This window comes from Brassica rapa, chromosome A06, assembly GCF_000309985.2.
Source record: "Brassica rapa cultivar Chiifu-401-42 chromosome A06, CAAS_Brap_v3.01, whole genome shotgun sequence".
NCBI lineage: Eukaryota > Viridiplantae > Streptophyta > Magnoliopsida > Brassicales > Brassicaceae > Brassica > Brassica rapa.
This window is the reverse complement of record NC_024800.2, coordinates 16,954,372-16,969,292: the sequence shown is the minus strand read 5'-3', so window position 1 is coordinate 16,969,292 and position 14,921 is coordinate 16,954,372. Positions and strand designations below refer to the sequence as shown.

The window sequence follows — 14,921 nt, the reverse complement described above, 5'->3', positions numbered from 1 at the left end:
ATTTCTCACGCTTCTAAATTCCTCCTTGATCTTCAAGCAAGAGGGAGTAATATCTCCACTATATATCTGACATCTCTCTCCGGCGTGGCCTAAGTTTAGGTCTTTGACAAAGCTTCCCTGCATATAAGTTGATTTGAGTTTATGAACATCCATACAAGGTGTTTTGAAGTTCCCCGCGTTCATCTTAGGCAGCGACGGTTAAAACTCAGTTCCCCGCGTACATTGGAACTGACGATCTTTCCTCTTCGTAGCACATGTATCAATGCATGGTAATTGGTGGTTCATCTTTTTCTTGATAAGTGACTAACGATGTGTCTGTTGAGTTTAAACGTGTCTTGGGTTTAGTGAATGCCTTTGTAAGCAGGGGCAAACCCAAATTTTTTCTTATGTGGGGTCAAAATAAATATAAAATAATTACAGAGGGGAGTAGAACTCAGATTTGGGGGTTCACTCAAACTTTTTTCAACCAAATTGCCAGTCAACTAATAAAAATAGCTTATAAAATCTGAGTTATATTATTTTTGTGGTGTTAAGTGACCCCACCATCCAACACATTCGCCCTGTTTGTAAACCTTTAATGGTCTTTTAAACATTAAGAAAATGTTTGGCCGACCAAAAGAAAACAAATTCCTCTACCATATCATAGTCAAAGCTTCTCCATAGCTCCGTCAGCATCCACCAGCAGCTGATCATGTTCAATACTTGACCTGGCTTCTCCTTTACATAAAGAAACTCTAATGCTTCAAAATATTAATATTAACGGCATGGACAAGAAATTATAAAAACTGAATGACGAACTGTGTGCAAGAGGGGTGAAGGTTGATATCAGTTGTCAGAGGTTGACTTGGGCGCTAGTGGGGTTCCCTTTTCCACCAAGGGATTTTGAGAAGAGAGTTTTAATGACAAAATTTGATTATCTTTTGAATGTATGGAAAAACAGAGATGTTCCAGAGGAAGTCACTAGTATTTTTCCATGTGTATTGTGGATATTCTGGAAGAACAAAAACTCTTTTCTTTTCAAAAAAAGGTGTATGAGGCTGAGAACACTGCGCTAAACTTCAGGAAGATGCTAGACAGTGGTTTGAAGTACATAAGCCTATCTTGGATGACCAGGAGAATCGGAAGAGAAGAGTAAATGGAAATTGTAATTGGTGTCCAACTGTTGGAGAGTTTCTCAAGTGTAATGTTGGTGTTTCTTGGTCAAGAGGGAAGGACATGGCTGGGAGGGCTTGGACTGTGAGGAACAATGTGGGAGAGGTGATCATGCATAGAAGGAGAGCTTTTACTAGGGTTAAATCTATAATTGAAGCTAAGAATATTGCTCTGATCTGGACCATAGGGAGCATGATTTCCCACAGGTTGGCTCCAGTCGTTTTTGAAACTGAAGATGCAGAACTGCTTGCAGTGAAGAGACCAAGTGCGTGCCATCTTACCAAGATTATGATGTGGAGATTAGAACTGGGCTGAGTAATCTACCTGAGTGGGAATTGGAGGTGGTGTCAAGAAACTCTAATAAAATTACTTTCCTGATCGCAAGAAGCAGCACCATGGATATGCGGCTGCAATCATATGTTGCACGGGGTGAGCCCTTTTGGTTGAGTGGTTTAATTTGCCATTGTTTTGGATTTGTAATCTTGGGATGTTGCAGTTTTTCCACATCAAATATATGCATTTTCAGAGAAGAAAAACAGAAGTATGGAAGTCAATTGGGCTGTCGATGTCCAAATAAGTTTATCCAAAATGTACAATCTCGTTTTGGGACAATGGTCTAAGCCTTAAAAGAATCACATCCAAATAAGACTATAATCAAGTAGGATGTCCGCCGTGGGTAAAAAAATAAAATTTTATGATTTAACCGAAACGTAATTCCGCAGTTTAAATAAAAAATAACTTTACAGATTTGGAAAATCATTTTAGGTTGGCGGAAAATTATGTATATGATTTTGATGGAAAAATATTTAGCAATTTGACAGGAAATATGGTTTTGCGGTTTCAATAAGAAAATTTATTTTAAATTTTCAGTTGAAAATGTAATTTTGATGTTTTGGCCGGAAAACATGATTTTTTTTCGTTTCGGCGGGAAACAAGATTTTACAGTTTTGACAGAAAATAATTTTGCATTTTTGGTGGAAAAACGTGAATTTGCGGTGATTTTACAGTTATGGCTGAAAAACTTAATTTTACCGTTTTGTCAGACAACATGATTTTGAGCTTTTGGTGGAAAACATGATTTTGAAGTTTTGATGGAAAAAATTTTATTTTAGGATTTGACAGGAAAATATGATTTTGCAGATATGTGGAAAAATGTGAGTGTTGATTTGTCGGGAAATGTGATTTTGGGTATTTGACAAGAAAATGTGATTTTGTGGGTTTGATGTGAAAATATGATTTTTCGGTTTTAGCAAAGAAATATGATTTAAAGATTTTGAGGAAAACTATGATTTCACAGATTTAACAAGAAAATGTGATTTTTTGGTTTTTGCAGAAAACATGATTTTAAGGTTTTGAGAAAGAATAAAATCTTGTAGTTTTAGCAATAAAATACAATTTTGGAATTTTGTTGAAAAATAAGATTTGGAATAAATTGGAATAAATTATTTTTCCAAATCAATTTGACATTGGGCTACCCAATCAATGAGTATGTGGTCCAATTTATTCAAACATATCTTTTTGGAGGACAAAGTTGAATTTATCAATTTAAACTTACGTCCAAATGAACATTTCCATAAATACTCTTTGATAATTTGGATCGTTTTATCAATGGACAGAACACCCAACATTGACGAAAGCAAGAGGCAGTTTAAAAGAGCCAAAACATTGCTTTTCAATTTTTTTTAATATTTTGTACTGGAAAACATAGGGTGTATTGAATTAATGATTTTAAGAGATTTTAGAGTGTTTTAATTTTGATAAGTTTTGAAGTGATTTGAGTGATTTTAGAAAAAAAAGTTTAAAAATAAAAAATAAAATTTATAGGTGATTTGATAAGATATCTTCTGAAAATTTTAGAATTTTTTAGGTGATTTGAAATGATAATATTCAACTTGTTAAGCAAAGCAATCCTCAAATACGAAGCTCTATAAAATTCATAAGTATGTGTAGTTTAGCCAATGGTTTCTGCAATGATAATCCTTTTGGCTGTGGTTTCCAATCAGGTAAACAGATGGAATACCCTCGAAAAGGCCAGAAGCTTCAAGCCTAAAGCCAAGAGAGACAAAACCAAAGCAGATTGATATCATCGAACCCAAAAAGGAACATGCACGATCCAATAACTGAGTAGAACCACCACCACAAAGGACTGCCAAAGAATCTAAATAACTGCACACGACCATTCCTTTGATCATGAGCAAGCATAAACCGAACAAAGCGAGACTGGAATCCAAGGATCAAGCACATGTAGCCATAGAAATGCCACTGGTGAAGCTAATTCAAAGAGGAGGTCATGTGATTCCGAAACTAGATCCGCAACAGTCACTAAGCTCAGGGTCAAATACCTTATAAAAAAAATTGTACACGAAATCAAAAGCTATAGATGACTCTGACGGGCGGTGCCGATGTTGCAACCACCGCCTGATCTAACAACCGGAAACGTTCTGAGAGTTTTCAGAGACCGATGATGAGAGAAGTGAGAGCTTGAGATGTTATGCATAATATATTAATTAATTTGCTTTCAAGTATCTTCGAATACCATCTATGGAGATGTTATTCTTCAAGAACTATTTTTAACTAAAATTGAACGTGAAATCTCCTAAAATCTGTATCACAAATCTTTTTTTGCTAAATATTGTTTTCAATTGAATAACAGTGGATTTGATATAGTTTTTACAAATGGTTAATTGAATAACAGGTGATTGTAAGTGAATTTAAATGATTTTGCACAAATCACACATTGAATAACACTTGATTTTGAAAGAGTTTTTAAAATCATTGAACTGATTGAATAACATGAGATTTAATCAAAATTTCAAAATCTCCTAAAACCCTTAATTCAATACACCCCTCATAATGTATGGAATTTTCAATGAAGATTGAGACAATTCCTATAATAGAACTTGAAAAAGTTTTATCTTAATAGTTGTTTCGAGGCATTGAAATCCTCTTAACGCAGCCATGTAGACCTGTTATTGAATTATATGGTGCTTTATAAAATGTGAAATTAAAGGCCAAAAAAGAAATTAAAGGCCAAATGCTAAATGTTTTTGGTAGGGATGGCGATGATAAAATATTTACTATAGCGCAAGTAGTAATGTAGGATAATCCTTTAGTTGTGGGTTTCATAACTTCCAAATATGATGTGGGATTTGAAGATGGAGCGGACATTACAATCATCTCATAGAGACACAAGGTGATTCTTAATTCTGCAATCTGCTTTTTCTTTTTCTTTTGTAACATCTCCAATCTGCTTTCTAATTGCTTTTACAATCTGTTTTCAACGTCAACGTTAACGTTCAGCATCTTTAAAACGAACAACAATCTGTGGCCACAGACGCAGCTTTAGCCGCACAAACGCAGCCTCGGGCGCACCCGTAGCTACATGAAGCTGCGTCTGCCAAACAAGCAAGGTTAATTTTAGTTATTGCCTACTTTCTGTGAAAAGATTATGTAAATCATGTTGAGCTTCCTACAGCTGAACATCGAATGTGGGCTAGACAAAATTTGAAAAATTAGAAGAATATAAACAAAGGCAGAATTTAAATATATATTTAGAAATTATCATGGAATTAGACATCTATAATTTTATGGATAATTTAAAAGCACTAAGGTGGTCTATTGGACTAACAAGTAACAACATGGTTTTGGACCTTCTTCGAGCTTGTATTATGTTGAATGACAACCTAAGCAACTTGTTAGAGACATTCACAAAAATGTTAAGAGAGTCTAGGAAGAAGCCCTTCTTCACATGTTTATAAGTACAAATTTGACTAGATTTATCTGTTAAAAGAATATCTCATACTGTTTTAAAAGTTTTCATAGATTTTAATGAAAAAAACTCATTTATGCTTTTTATTTATTTATCACTTCTAAAAATTTACCAATTTATGAGTCATTCTTGGGTTCACCCCCTAGGGTGAACCTCTAGGTTCACCAACCAATAGGATTTCATTATTTTAAATTTGATATCTTTTAAAAAATGAAACAAAATATTCTCAAATTATATTATGTTTTTAAAATAAAAAAGTAAAAAAAATAATAGTTACAGAAAAAAAATTTAAAAAAAAAATATTTTTAATGTTCTCAACAAAACACTAAACCCTAAATCCTAATCGCTAAACCCTAAATCCTAAACCCTAAACCCGTGGATAAACACTAAACCCTTGGGTAAACCCTAAACCCTTGGGTAAACCCTAAACCCTTGGATAAATCCTAAACTCTAAATAAAAAACACTAAAACCCTAAACCCTAAACGCTTGAATGTTTTAGTGTATAGTGATTTTGATTTAGAGTTTAGGATTTATCCTAGAGTTTAGGATTTATCCTAGAATTTAGGGTTTATCCAAGGGTTTAGGGTTTAGGATTAAGGGTTTAGGGATTATAATTTAGGGTTTAATGTTATGCTGACGACGTAAAATATTTTTTTTTGTAATTATTACTATTTTTTTTTTACTTTTAATTTTAAAAACATAATATAATTTGACAATATTCTGTTTCCTTTTTCAAAAGATATCAAATATAAAATAAAACAATCCTATTGGTTGCCTAGGGGTGGACCTAAGAATAAATCATTATAAATAGTTGGGAAATTAAATGTTTATTTTCTCAACTAAAACACAAAATTTGAGGACTTTGATGGTTGAGTATTCCAAGTTCCTATCCTTATTACTAATTAGACAACTCGTGATGGAAAAGTGGAATGTTACGTACGTGTCCATATTTCTTTACTTTTCTGCAGGTTTACCAATTTTGCAAAAGAAAGTGTACTAAAATCCAATTAAGAGTTACAATGAATTCATCTATTTGTAAAAGACAAAAGATCACAAAGAGGCAAGTTGAAGCCTACACATCACCAAACTATTCCACTCTTGTTCGGTTATCAAACTATTTCTCTTGTTATTATAGTGGAAAAATTTTCCAAGAAAAAAGATTGAGAGAAGAATGTGTAGAGAAGGAAGAGATAAGAAGAACAAATCTGAAGCTTCTACAAGATCTCACACTCAAGCAAGATCTTCTTCTGGTGATAAAAATCTTACTTTCATCTTTATTAAGTTTTTGTTAATATTTGATCTCACTTGTGAAATAAAATCTGAGACTCTATCACTTACTCTGCATTTTGAAGTAGATATTATAATCTTTGTTAAACTAGAATATTTCTTTTTGTCTTTCATTCACATGGAAAATCTGTGAAAATGCATCCAATAATGTTCACATAAAAAGCAACTCAATAATTGTCTATCCAAGTTAACTTATTAGCCAAGAAACAAGTTTTTAGGTCATACTATGCATTCCAAAATTGTGAAATGTTATTAAAAATTCTTGGTTCCTCTATAATGCAGACATCTTCAAGACCATTCTCCTGGTAGTTATAGTCGGATCTTTGGCATGGTTTTATAAAGCAATCCAACCACCAACCCCGAGAACTATAGGCTCTACCAGCGGAGCCGCCGTGACATGGCCTAGGATCAAACTGAGAGACGGAAGACACTTGGCTTACAAGGAATTCGGATTCCCTAGAGATGAAGCCAAGTTCAAGATCATATACATCCACGGGTTTGATTCTTGTATGCTCGATTCGCCTTTCCCTCAGTTCTTATCTCAGGTAAAATCCCTTATCCTCCATTGGTTGATTCTTTGATGAAATGTGAAAACATCAAAGCTTCTGTCTTTGGGTAAGGTAATGAGTTATAAAAAATGTATATTTGTGAATAACTTTAGGCTCTTGTGGAGGAGTTGAGGATATACACTGTGTCTTTTGACCGTCCTGGTTATGGAGAGAGTGATCCTGATCCGAATCGATCACCAAGAAGCATAGCATTGGATATAGAAGAGCTGGCTGATGGGTTGGGACTAGGACCTAACTTCTATGTGGTTGGTCTCTCCATGGGTGGTGAAATCACATGGACATGCCTTAAGTACATTCCTCACAGGTACTTTAGTCAAGACTGTCTTGTGTCTGATTACATTTATGACATGTGTTTGAAGGGTGGTTTTCTTTCGTTAACAGGTTAGCAGGAGCGGCGCTTTTAGGACCGGTGATTAACTACTGGTGGAGAAACTTACCGAGAGACATAACAAGAGAAGCTTTCTCTTCAACGTCTCCTGCAGATCAGTGGGCTCTTAGAGTGGCTCACCATGCTCCTTGGCTTACATATTGGTGGAACACTCAGAAATGGTTCCCATTCTCCAATGTGATTTCTGGTAACCCGGTTATTTTCTCCCGTCAGGACATGGAGGTCGTGTCTAAGCTCGGAGGCTTCAGACCAAATCTGGTACAAGGAACATATACAAAATCTTGGTGTGGTTTGGTACATACTGCAACACTTTTGAGAAGATGATTTTGATTCAAAATGATGTGTGTTTTTTTTGGTTCAGGCATACATAAGACAACAGGGTGAATACGAAAGCATACACAGAGATTTGAAAGTTGGATTTTCAAGCTGGGAGTTTGATCCGTTAGACCTTGAAGATCCATTCCCTAACAACAATGGTTCGGTTCACCTATGGCATGGCGATGAGGATAGGTTTGTGCCAGTGAAGCTTCAGCGCTACATCGCATCAAAGCTTCCATGGATTCATTACCATGAACTCTCTGGATCAGGACATTTGTTACCTTATGTGGAAGGTTTGACTGATAAGATCACCAAGTCACTTCTAGTTGGGGAGGAAGAGGTACCTGAGAGTAGAGAAGCTTCTGCTTGAGTCACTGTGGGTTTATATCTTCTAAGGTTAAGCAAATTGCTTCTACTTATATTTTCTGAATCTCAGACTCAGTAAGATACTTTCTGCATGTAATTTTCTACAAGTAAAATAAGTAAAAAAGAACACCTTAACAATACAAACATCCCATTCTTGAATCAACTCCACAATACATATCTACGTATACCATAATAGACAGAGATACGCAGAATCAGGTCAGGAATCTGGAGCAGGACAGCCACAACCGTTGTGTACTAGCCATTTAGCATTAGGAATGTCCAAAGACAAGTCATCAAGGCTCTCTTTGACACGACCAAACCCTTTAGTCATTTGGTTAGTTGTAATAATCCCTTGAGCAAAACACTCCTCCAAGAGATTTAGCATCCCATCCTTCTTCCTCTCCATGGCTATCACCAAAGCTCTCGTGGTTGAAAAACGGCATCCCTAGATCACGTATGCACTGAGGACACTACTCCTCCTGTTTCGTATTCTTCCAGAAGTTTCCAGATCTTGTCTTTAGCATCTTCCACCGCCCAGCCGGTTCCTCCACCCCAGCTTCTCAGGAGCCTCTTTCCTGCGTGTCTAGCGGTTTCGCTTCCGGTTGACTTTGGAGGTAAGCTGCTTGAGATCTCTTCCAGGTTAAGCGGAGCCACGACATGGTGCGTCTGATGCGTCTAAGATGTCTAACGCTGTGTCTTCTGCGAGCAAGATGAATCCGTTTATGAAATCTCCTGTTGAGAACATCTCCATGAGCTTCTTTAGGAACACTGAGTTATATTCAGGTGATCCTAAGTCTTCAAGACTTGGGATGAGAGCTCAGGGATGTCATCCGAGAGGAAGTACTCTTGTAACGTCTTAGCTTTTCATCAAGACTCTCTTCTACATGGGAGAAGCCTTTAGCCATTTGAGTCGAACTGATGAGACCTTCCTCGGCAGCTTCTTTCAACAGTTTTAGCATCAAGGGTTGGAGACTCCATGGCTTGAACCAAAGACCTCTTCACGACCTCGTGATGGAAAAAAGAGCCGCTTAGCTCTCTGATGCACCTACAAGCTGCACGAGTGTCACCGTTCTCCACGTATTCCTAAACATTTCTGTTTTTCTGTTTTTTTTTTTCTTTCAACCGTAACGAGAGTGCTCCCACCCCATCTGTTCTCCACAAGCTCCGCGTGGTGAGGAGCCCAGAGATAGCTCTTCTCCACAGTTAAGATAACTTGAAACCCTTCAGAGGATTCAGGTAGAGTCTTGTTTGCTCTAGCTAGAAAAACAGGAGGAAGGATTTCATCTACGATGGCTCGGGCAATAAACAAAGCAAGGAGATCAGGTATGTGCAGAGCAAGATCACCGACCGACTCAATAAATCTTATAAACCCAACCCTGATTTGATCAGGTGAAACAACATCAGCATACAACCTAGAAGCCTTCTCTTTCTCCTTCTCCTTCTCCTTATGGTTCCTGTCCATGGCAATGGAAACAAGTCGCTTGACAAAGTAAGGATGGTACTCGCTCAGACCAATTTCTCTGAGGTCTTACGCCACATCCCCAGAACTAAAGTATTCGTCGATGATGGATACTACAGATCTTTTTTGTAATCATCCAAAGGGTCTAACACCGGCGAACTGATATGTGGATATGCTTCCTGTTTTCAGTCACGTAGAAAATAATCAAAACGAGTAAAACACAATAAAAATGAAAGTAGCACAACAACATGATGAAAAATTCGAAAAATACCCTGTTCAATATCAAAATCAACCGGAAGCGAAACCGCTAGACACGCAGGAAAGAGGCTCCTGATTAGGTGAAGACATCGAGAAGAAACAAACCAATACTAGGAGACAATGCAAGAAAGAAAAGAGAGGATCTTTGAAGCTACAATTTCAAGTCCGGAAGATTCAAATAGGTTGGAGCTACAACATAGAACTAACATTGCAACTGTGTGGAAATGGGTGAGCACTTAGCAAAACAAAAGACTTTAATCAATACTTTGTAACATTATTATCGATCTAATTCAAAACAAATATGTTGAGGAAGCTCTTAAGATTTGCGACCTTGAGCCTTCCTGTACTTATGCTTGTTCATCTTCTTCTTCTTCACACTATCAGCGTAAACCACCACCGCCTCAGTGAACGGCACCATATCGACTAGACCCGAACCATGAACCATAGTCGGGAACTTAAACCCGTACCCGATTGGAAAAGTAGGGTAGTAAAACCGCAGAGGCTCATCGGGGACCGTAATCACGGAATTAGCAAGAGAAACTGGATCGACGATGCAAGGCTTCTGATGTGGTATAAGACTGGGACTGAGCCTCGGAATCGCTCTTAAACATGATTGATTCCTCAGAAATCGGTGCATAAAATTCAATAAACGTGTGGAAAAATATAATCGTTGCCCTCACGCAGGATCGAACTACGGACCTTCAGTTTACAAGACTGACGCTCTACCACTGAGCTATAAGGGCAACCTTTTCAAGATTGCTTGTTGTATATATTAGTCCAAACGTACGCGCACGATATTCCCTTTTTATTGCGTGCAGTTTCCGCTATTATGCGTTTTCTGCAAAACGACTGAAGTCTCTCTCTCTCTCTCTCTCTCAAGTCACAAGTCACGGGAAGCTTTCTCTCACACAACATGAAGGTACTTTTTCCCTCTTAGTGGTCCGAATCTCTAGAGATGTAATTGTGAATTTCCATGGACCTCTAATCGATCAAAAACTTGATAATTCTGCAAAAAAGTTTCATTTGATTTCATAAGTTTCGATGGATCATCAGTGTGTTATTCAGGAGAGATAGATGTAGACACAATCGATTGATTTAAACTCCGATGCTCATGACTTGATGTTGTTGTTGTTGTTGTTGTTGTAGCAATTCTGGAGCCCAAACAGTATCAACAAGAACAAAGCTATGGTGGAGAATCTTCAAAGCCATGGTGTGATTACGTCTGATGATGTCGCTAAAGCTATGGAGGCTGTCGACAGAGGCCTCTTTGTACCAGACCCTTCTTACGCTTACGTCGATAGTCCCTTGTCTATTGGCTATAACGTGACCATATCAGCTCCTCATATGCACGCAATGTGCCTTCAACTCCTCGACAAGAATCTCAAACCAGGGATGCGTGTTCTTGATGTCGGCTCTGGTTTGTTTCTTTACATTTCAGTTTTAGATTTTGGGCTCTGCTTGCTTTCTTTCTGATGATGATATGGTTAATCTTGATAGGAACCGGGTACTTAACAGCGTGCTTTGCGGTTATGGTTGGATCCGAAGGTCGTGCTATTGGTGTGGAGCACATCCCTGAATTGGTGGCTTCTTCCGTCAAGAACATTGAAGCGAGTGCTGCTGCTTCGCCATTGCTGAAACAAGGATCTCTGGCTATTCATGTTGGCGGTGAGGTTCAGTTCAGTTCAAAGTTTTCGAGATTTGCTTTATGTTTTTTTTAACAATGAGCTGTTGTTTGTTTCAAAAATAGATGGAAGGCAAGGATGGGCTGAGTTTGCACCTTATGATGATCCCCGTTGGGAATTTATTCCAAGATCTTCAAGTTGTGGATAAGAACTCAGATGGTTCGGTTAGCATCAGGAGCGAAACATCAGTACGTTATGTTCCTTTGACTAGCCGTGAAGCCCAATTGAGAGGGGAGTGATGATGCTTGTTATGTAGAACTATGGATCATGTTTGCTTCACTTGGTTTTCTAAACTCACCTTGTTACTCAAGAACATAATCTCAAGGATGTCTTTGCTTGTTAGAGTTACAAATGAGTAAACATGTTTATTGTTGAACATAAATAAAATACTAAGCGTTTTATTAAGTAGTCGAGTAGTAGATGATGCAATGGCAGCGTAAAGTCGGAACATGCGGTGAATCACACTACCGCTTGATTCACAGCAACATTGTCTCACCTCATTCAACAGACTGAACTAAATGCTTCTCTCGCACATCAGGAGGTATGTGTTAATCTCTTAATATGACATCTTGTCTGCACACGAATAGTCTCTACTTGGGTAACCATCTGAGCTTTCTTCACAGTCTCACACAGATTCTACTTATTACCATGAATTTATGCTCTGTATCTCTATATCCAGAGCCTACATCTTTTACTCAATCAGGATCCATCAACGCTCCTTTAATAAGTTCTTATTGTTTTAAATATATGCAATGCATGGATGGTCTGAGTTTGCCACGATGATGATGATTATATATGTTGGAGCCCAACATTGAGGATACTGATAATATCTAGTTACTTTAAGAATATAATCTGGAAGACACTCTTTGCTAATAAGAGTTTCAAATGAGCAAAGGGATGATGATGGTGATGCAATACATAACATAATAAAACATATATACATAATTCCCAAGTCAAGAAGTAGATGATGCAATGGCATAAAGAGGGAACATGCGGTGAATTGCAATACCAGTTGACTCAGCAACTTCGGCCTGATCTTCTGTAGATATCCACCCAAACTGATGCACTAAGTTAGCTAAAACCACCTCATTCAACACCACAGCGAATGATATAGCTGGGCAAATCCTTCTCCCTGCTCCAAATGGAATCAGCTCAAAATCTTGACCCCGGAAATCAACAGATGAATGTAAATGCCTCTCCGGTCTAAACTCCTCCGCGTCTGGTCCCCATGTCTCAACCTCTCTCCCGATTGCCCATGCATTGATCATTACCTGTGTACCGGCAGGTATGCGGTAATTTCTTAATCTGACATCATGTGTTGATTCATGAGGAACCATCAATGGAAGTGGAGGATGTAGCCTTAGTGTCTCTTTGATCACAGCTTTTAAGTAGTTCATGTCTTGAATATCTTCTTCTTCTAATACGCTTGATTTTCCCTTACAAATTGTACGGACTTCTTCTTGAAGTCTTCTAAGACATTCGGGGTGACGTAGAAGCTCGGTCATTACCCATTCCATAAGGGTGTAAGATGTGTCCGTACCACCTACAAAAACATCCTGATAACCAAAAACAAATAAATAGTAACTATAATTATATACTATAACATCACTGAATCTGAACAAGTATCATTTGAGATAGTATGTTTCTTCCCCTAACCAAGATGATTGCCTTTATGCTGACTCGGTCGATGTCAAACCCAACGCTTTTCTCTCTCTGAATCTTGAGTAATACATCCACAAAATCAGTCCTGTCTCCTCCGTCACCATCTTCATGATCTTGTAAAACTCTCTCCAAAAACTCATCAACATCATTTCTTAACTTTTCTAGCTGACTATCCAGACCTCGGATCCAATCTATCCATGCAAGCCACGGGACATAAGTCCCGACACTAAACACCCCCAATAGCCTTGTCAGCCTTTCCATTAACTCCTTAAAATCCGTTTCACAGCCATACTTCCTTCCCAAAGCAACTCTACATATCACATCGTTCGTTAAATTTGCTAAGAGCTCGCTTAGATTCACCGGTAAAGAACTTGCTTTCCGGATCTTTTCCATCATCAGACTCATCTCTTCTTCTCTCACGTTTCGGAAGGAACGTACCATTTTGTTGCTTAGGAGATGGAGGACGCATACACTTTTCATTTGCCTCCAATACTCTCCATAAGGAGCTGCGGCCACATCTTGTCCATCGTAAAGAAGCTTTTGGAAGATTTTAGACCGTGGACGGCTTGCAAACACGCGGTCGTGCGTCTTCAAAACTTCTTTCGCCGCCTCCATCGAAGAGACTACGAGAACGGGGACGCTACCGAAGTGAAGGAGCATAAGAGGACCATAACGGTGGCTGAGGAAGCATAGTGATCGGTGAGGATGGTGCCCCAGCTGATGGAGGTTTCCGATCAAGGGAAGGCTAGGTGGTGATGATGGTGTGTTGCTTTTTCCCCCTTTCGTGAAGAAAAGAATGGTAATGATTACTGAGCATAAGAGAAGTATCATGATCATCATTTGCATGTCTGGCTTCTTCAAGTTCTTCAGTATTGTTTTATTGTGAAGCTTCTGGTGTTCTGCCCTTTTGTACATATATAGAGCCATGGACCAAAACTAGTGTCCGCTCAATTTCCCTAAATATTATATGATTTATATTACACAAAAAAAAAAATCTAGTGATCTATTATTCTTCTAAGTTTTAGTTTTGATTAATTGAAGACCACAGAAAAAAACCGTTTTCAGTTTTACGAAGGGACGTCTTTGTACATGAATTTTCTATATATGTTTTGAATATTTGAAAAGCAAATATACACTTTTATAAAAAATTAGTTAATGTTAGAATAAAAAATATTATTCTATATAAAATTCACTAGGTGACTCTCCAATACTGATATAAAGATAGAATAATCAAATTATAGTTAACTGAGTCCACTTGTGGATTAATTTTTAAAATTTATACTTTATATGTATGAAAAATAAAGAGAATGTTGTACTGAATTAAATTATTTTGTTATCTCAACCAAATATGTGATTTTATGTATAACAATTCAGATTAATTCAATTTTTCTTTTTGGTATAGGTTGTATTTGAACTGAATCATAATTTATTTTGGTTTTCAGTATATTACAATCATATTATTTTTAGCTATATTTAGTTCGATCATCCTATTAGTTTGTTGTGGGAACCAAAATTCACACTGTCGATTTCCGTTTAAATAAAGAAATTTAGGAAAATCCTAATTTCCCAGAAGTGCTGAATATCTGCTAAACCACATACCAAGCAATCAGAACAAGAAATAAAGACGAGAAAAATAAGAAATCGAAAAGAGAGCAAAATAGATCTTATTTCGAATCCGCGTTTGAGCGTTACAACAAGGTAAGAGCCTGAGCTACGAGAGCTATCGGCGAGATTCCTAGTTCTAAACCCTAAGACTGCAAGACCCAATTGAGTCGCAGCTCGAATAACAAAAATAGAAAGTTGCCTAAAATTGCTCTAAGTGCTAAGTTTCCTCTGAAAAAAGTTCTCTTTTGTGCCTCTTGCCTAGGACTCCTTATATAGTCTTCCAAGGTCGGTTTTAGCTTTTCCCTTCCTGCCCTTAAGCCGTCTTAAGTGAAAAATAGAGATATTCTATTTTTTCCGATCTTCATGTTTATCCGCGGAAACTAAACATTTTTTCTGCGGAAACTT

The 14,921-nt window shown here is 37.5% G+C and overlaps 5 protein-coding genes and 1 non-coding gene across 6 annotated transcripts; 2 read left to right on the top strand and 4 right to left on the bottom strand.

Annotated features, from left to right (window-relative positions):
• Nucleotides 1-5,937: 5,937 nt before the first annotated feature.
• LOC103873539 lies at nt 5,938-8,008 on the top strand. The gene is made up of 5 exons (XM_009151949.3): nt 5,938-6,172; nt 6,492-6,754; nt 6,871-7,082; nt 7,160-7,424; nt 7,528-8,008. Exons 1-5 carry the CDS (start codon nt 6,094-6,096, stop codon nt 7,852-7,854), a joined length of 1,146 nt encoding a protein of 381 aa, XP_009150197.1. The 5' UTR covers nt 5,938-6,093; the 3' UTR covers nt 7,855-8,008.
• On the bottom strand, nt 7,911-9,312 carry LOC117126107 (MA3 DOMAIN-CONTAINING TRANSLATION REGULATORY FACTOR 4). The gene is given in 8 exon segments (XM_033273504.1): nt 7,911-8,272; nt 8,274-8,315; nt 8,317-8,514; nt 8,516-8,664; nt 8,667-8,698; nt 8,701-8,813; nt 8,815-8,902; nt 8,994-9,312. Coding segments are annotated over 8 exon segments (1,146 nt in total). The 3' UTR covers nt 7,911-8,067.
• LOC103873690 lies at nt 8,967-10,482 on the bottom strand. The gene is made up of 3 exons (XM_033273503.1): nt 10,476-10,482; nt 9,581-10,242; nt 8,967-9,488 (listed from the first exon to the last, which is right to left on the bottom strand). The coding sequence occupies exons 1-2, from the start codon at nt 10,480-10,482 to the stop codon at nt 9,884-9,886; spliced, it is 366 nt and encodes a 121-aa protein (XP_033129394.1). The 3' UTR covers nt 8,967-9,488; nt 9,581-9,883.
• TRNAT-UGU lies at nt 10,239-10,310 on the bottom strand. The gene has a single exon. It is a non-coding gene; the product is annotated as a tRNA-Thr (tRNA).
• LOC103873540 (protein-L-isoaspartate O-methyltransferase 1) lies at nt 10,342-11,656 on the top strand. The gene is given in 5 exon segments (XM_009151950.3): nt 10,342-10,486; nt 10,714-10,984; nt 11,065-11,232; nt 11,315-11,351; nt 11,353-11,656. Coding segments are annotated over 5 exon segments (618 nt in total). The 5' UTR covers nt 10,342-10,480; the 3' UTR covers nt 11,489-11,656.
• Nucleotides 11,657-12,066: 410 nt separating this feature from the next.
• On the bottom strand, nt 12,067-14,112 carry LOC103873541 (cytochrome P450 71A26). Its single transcript, XM_009151951.3, has 2 exons — nt 12,906-14,112; nt 12,067-12,805 (listed from the first exon to the last, which is right to left on the bottom strand). The coding sequence occupies exons 1-2, from the start codon at nt 13,836-13,838 to the stop codon at nt 12,203-12,205; spliced, it is 1,536 nt and encodes a 511-aa protein (XP_009150199.1). The 5' UTR covers nt 13,839-14,112; the 3' UTR covers nt 12,067-12,202.
• Nucleotides 14,113-14,921: the final 809 nt, after the last annotated feature.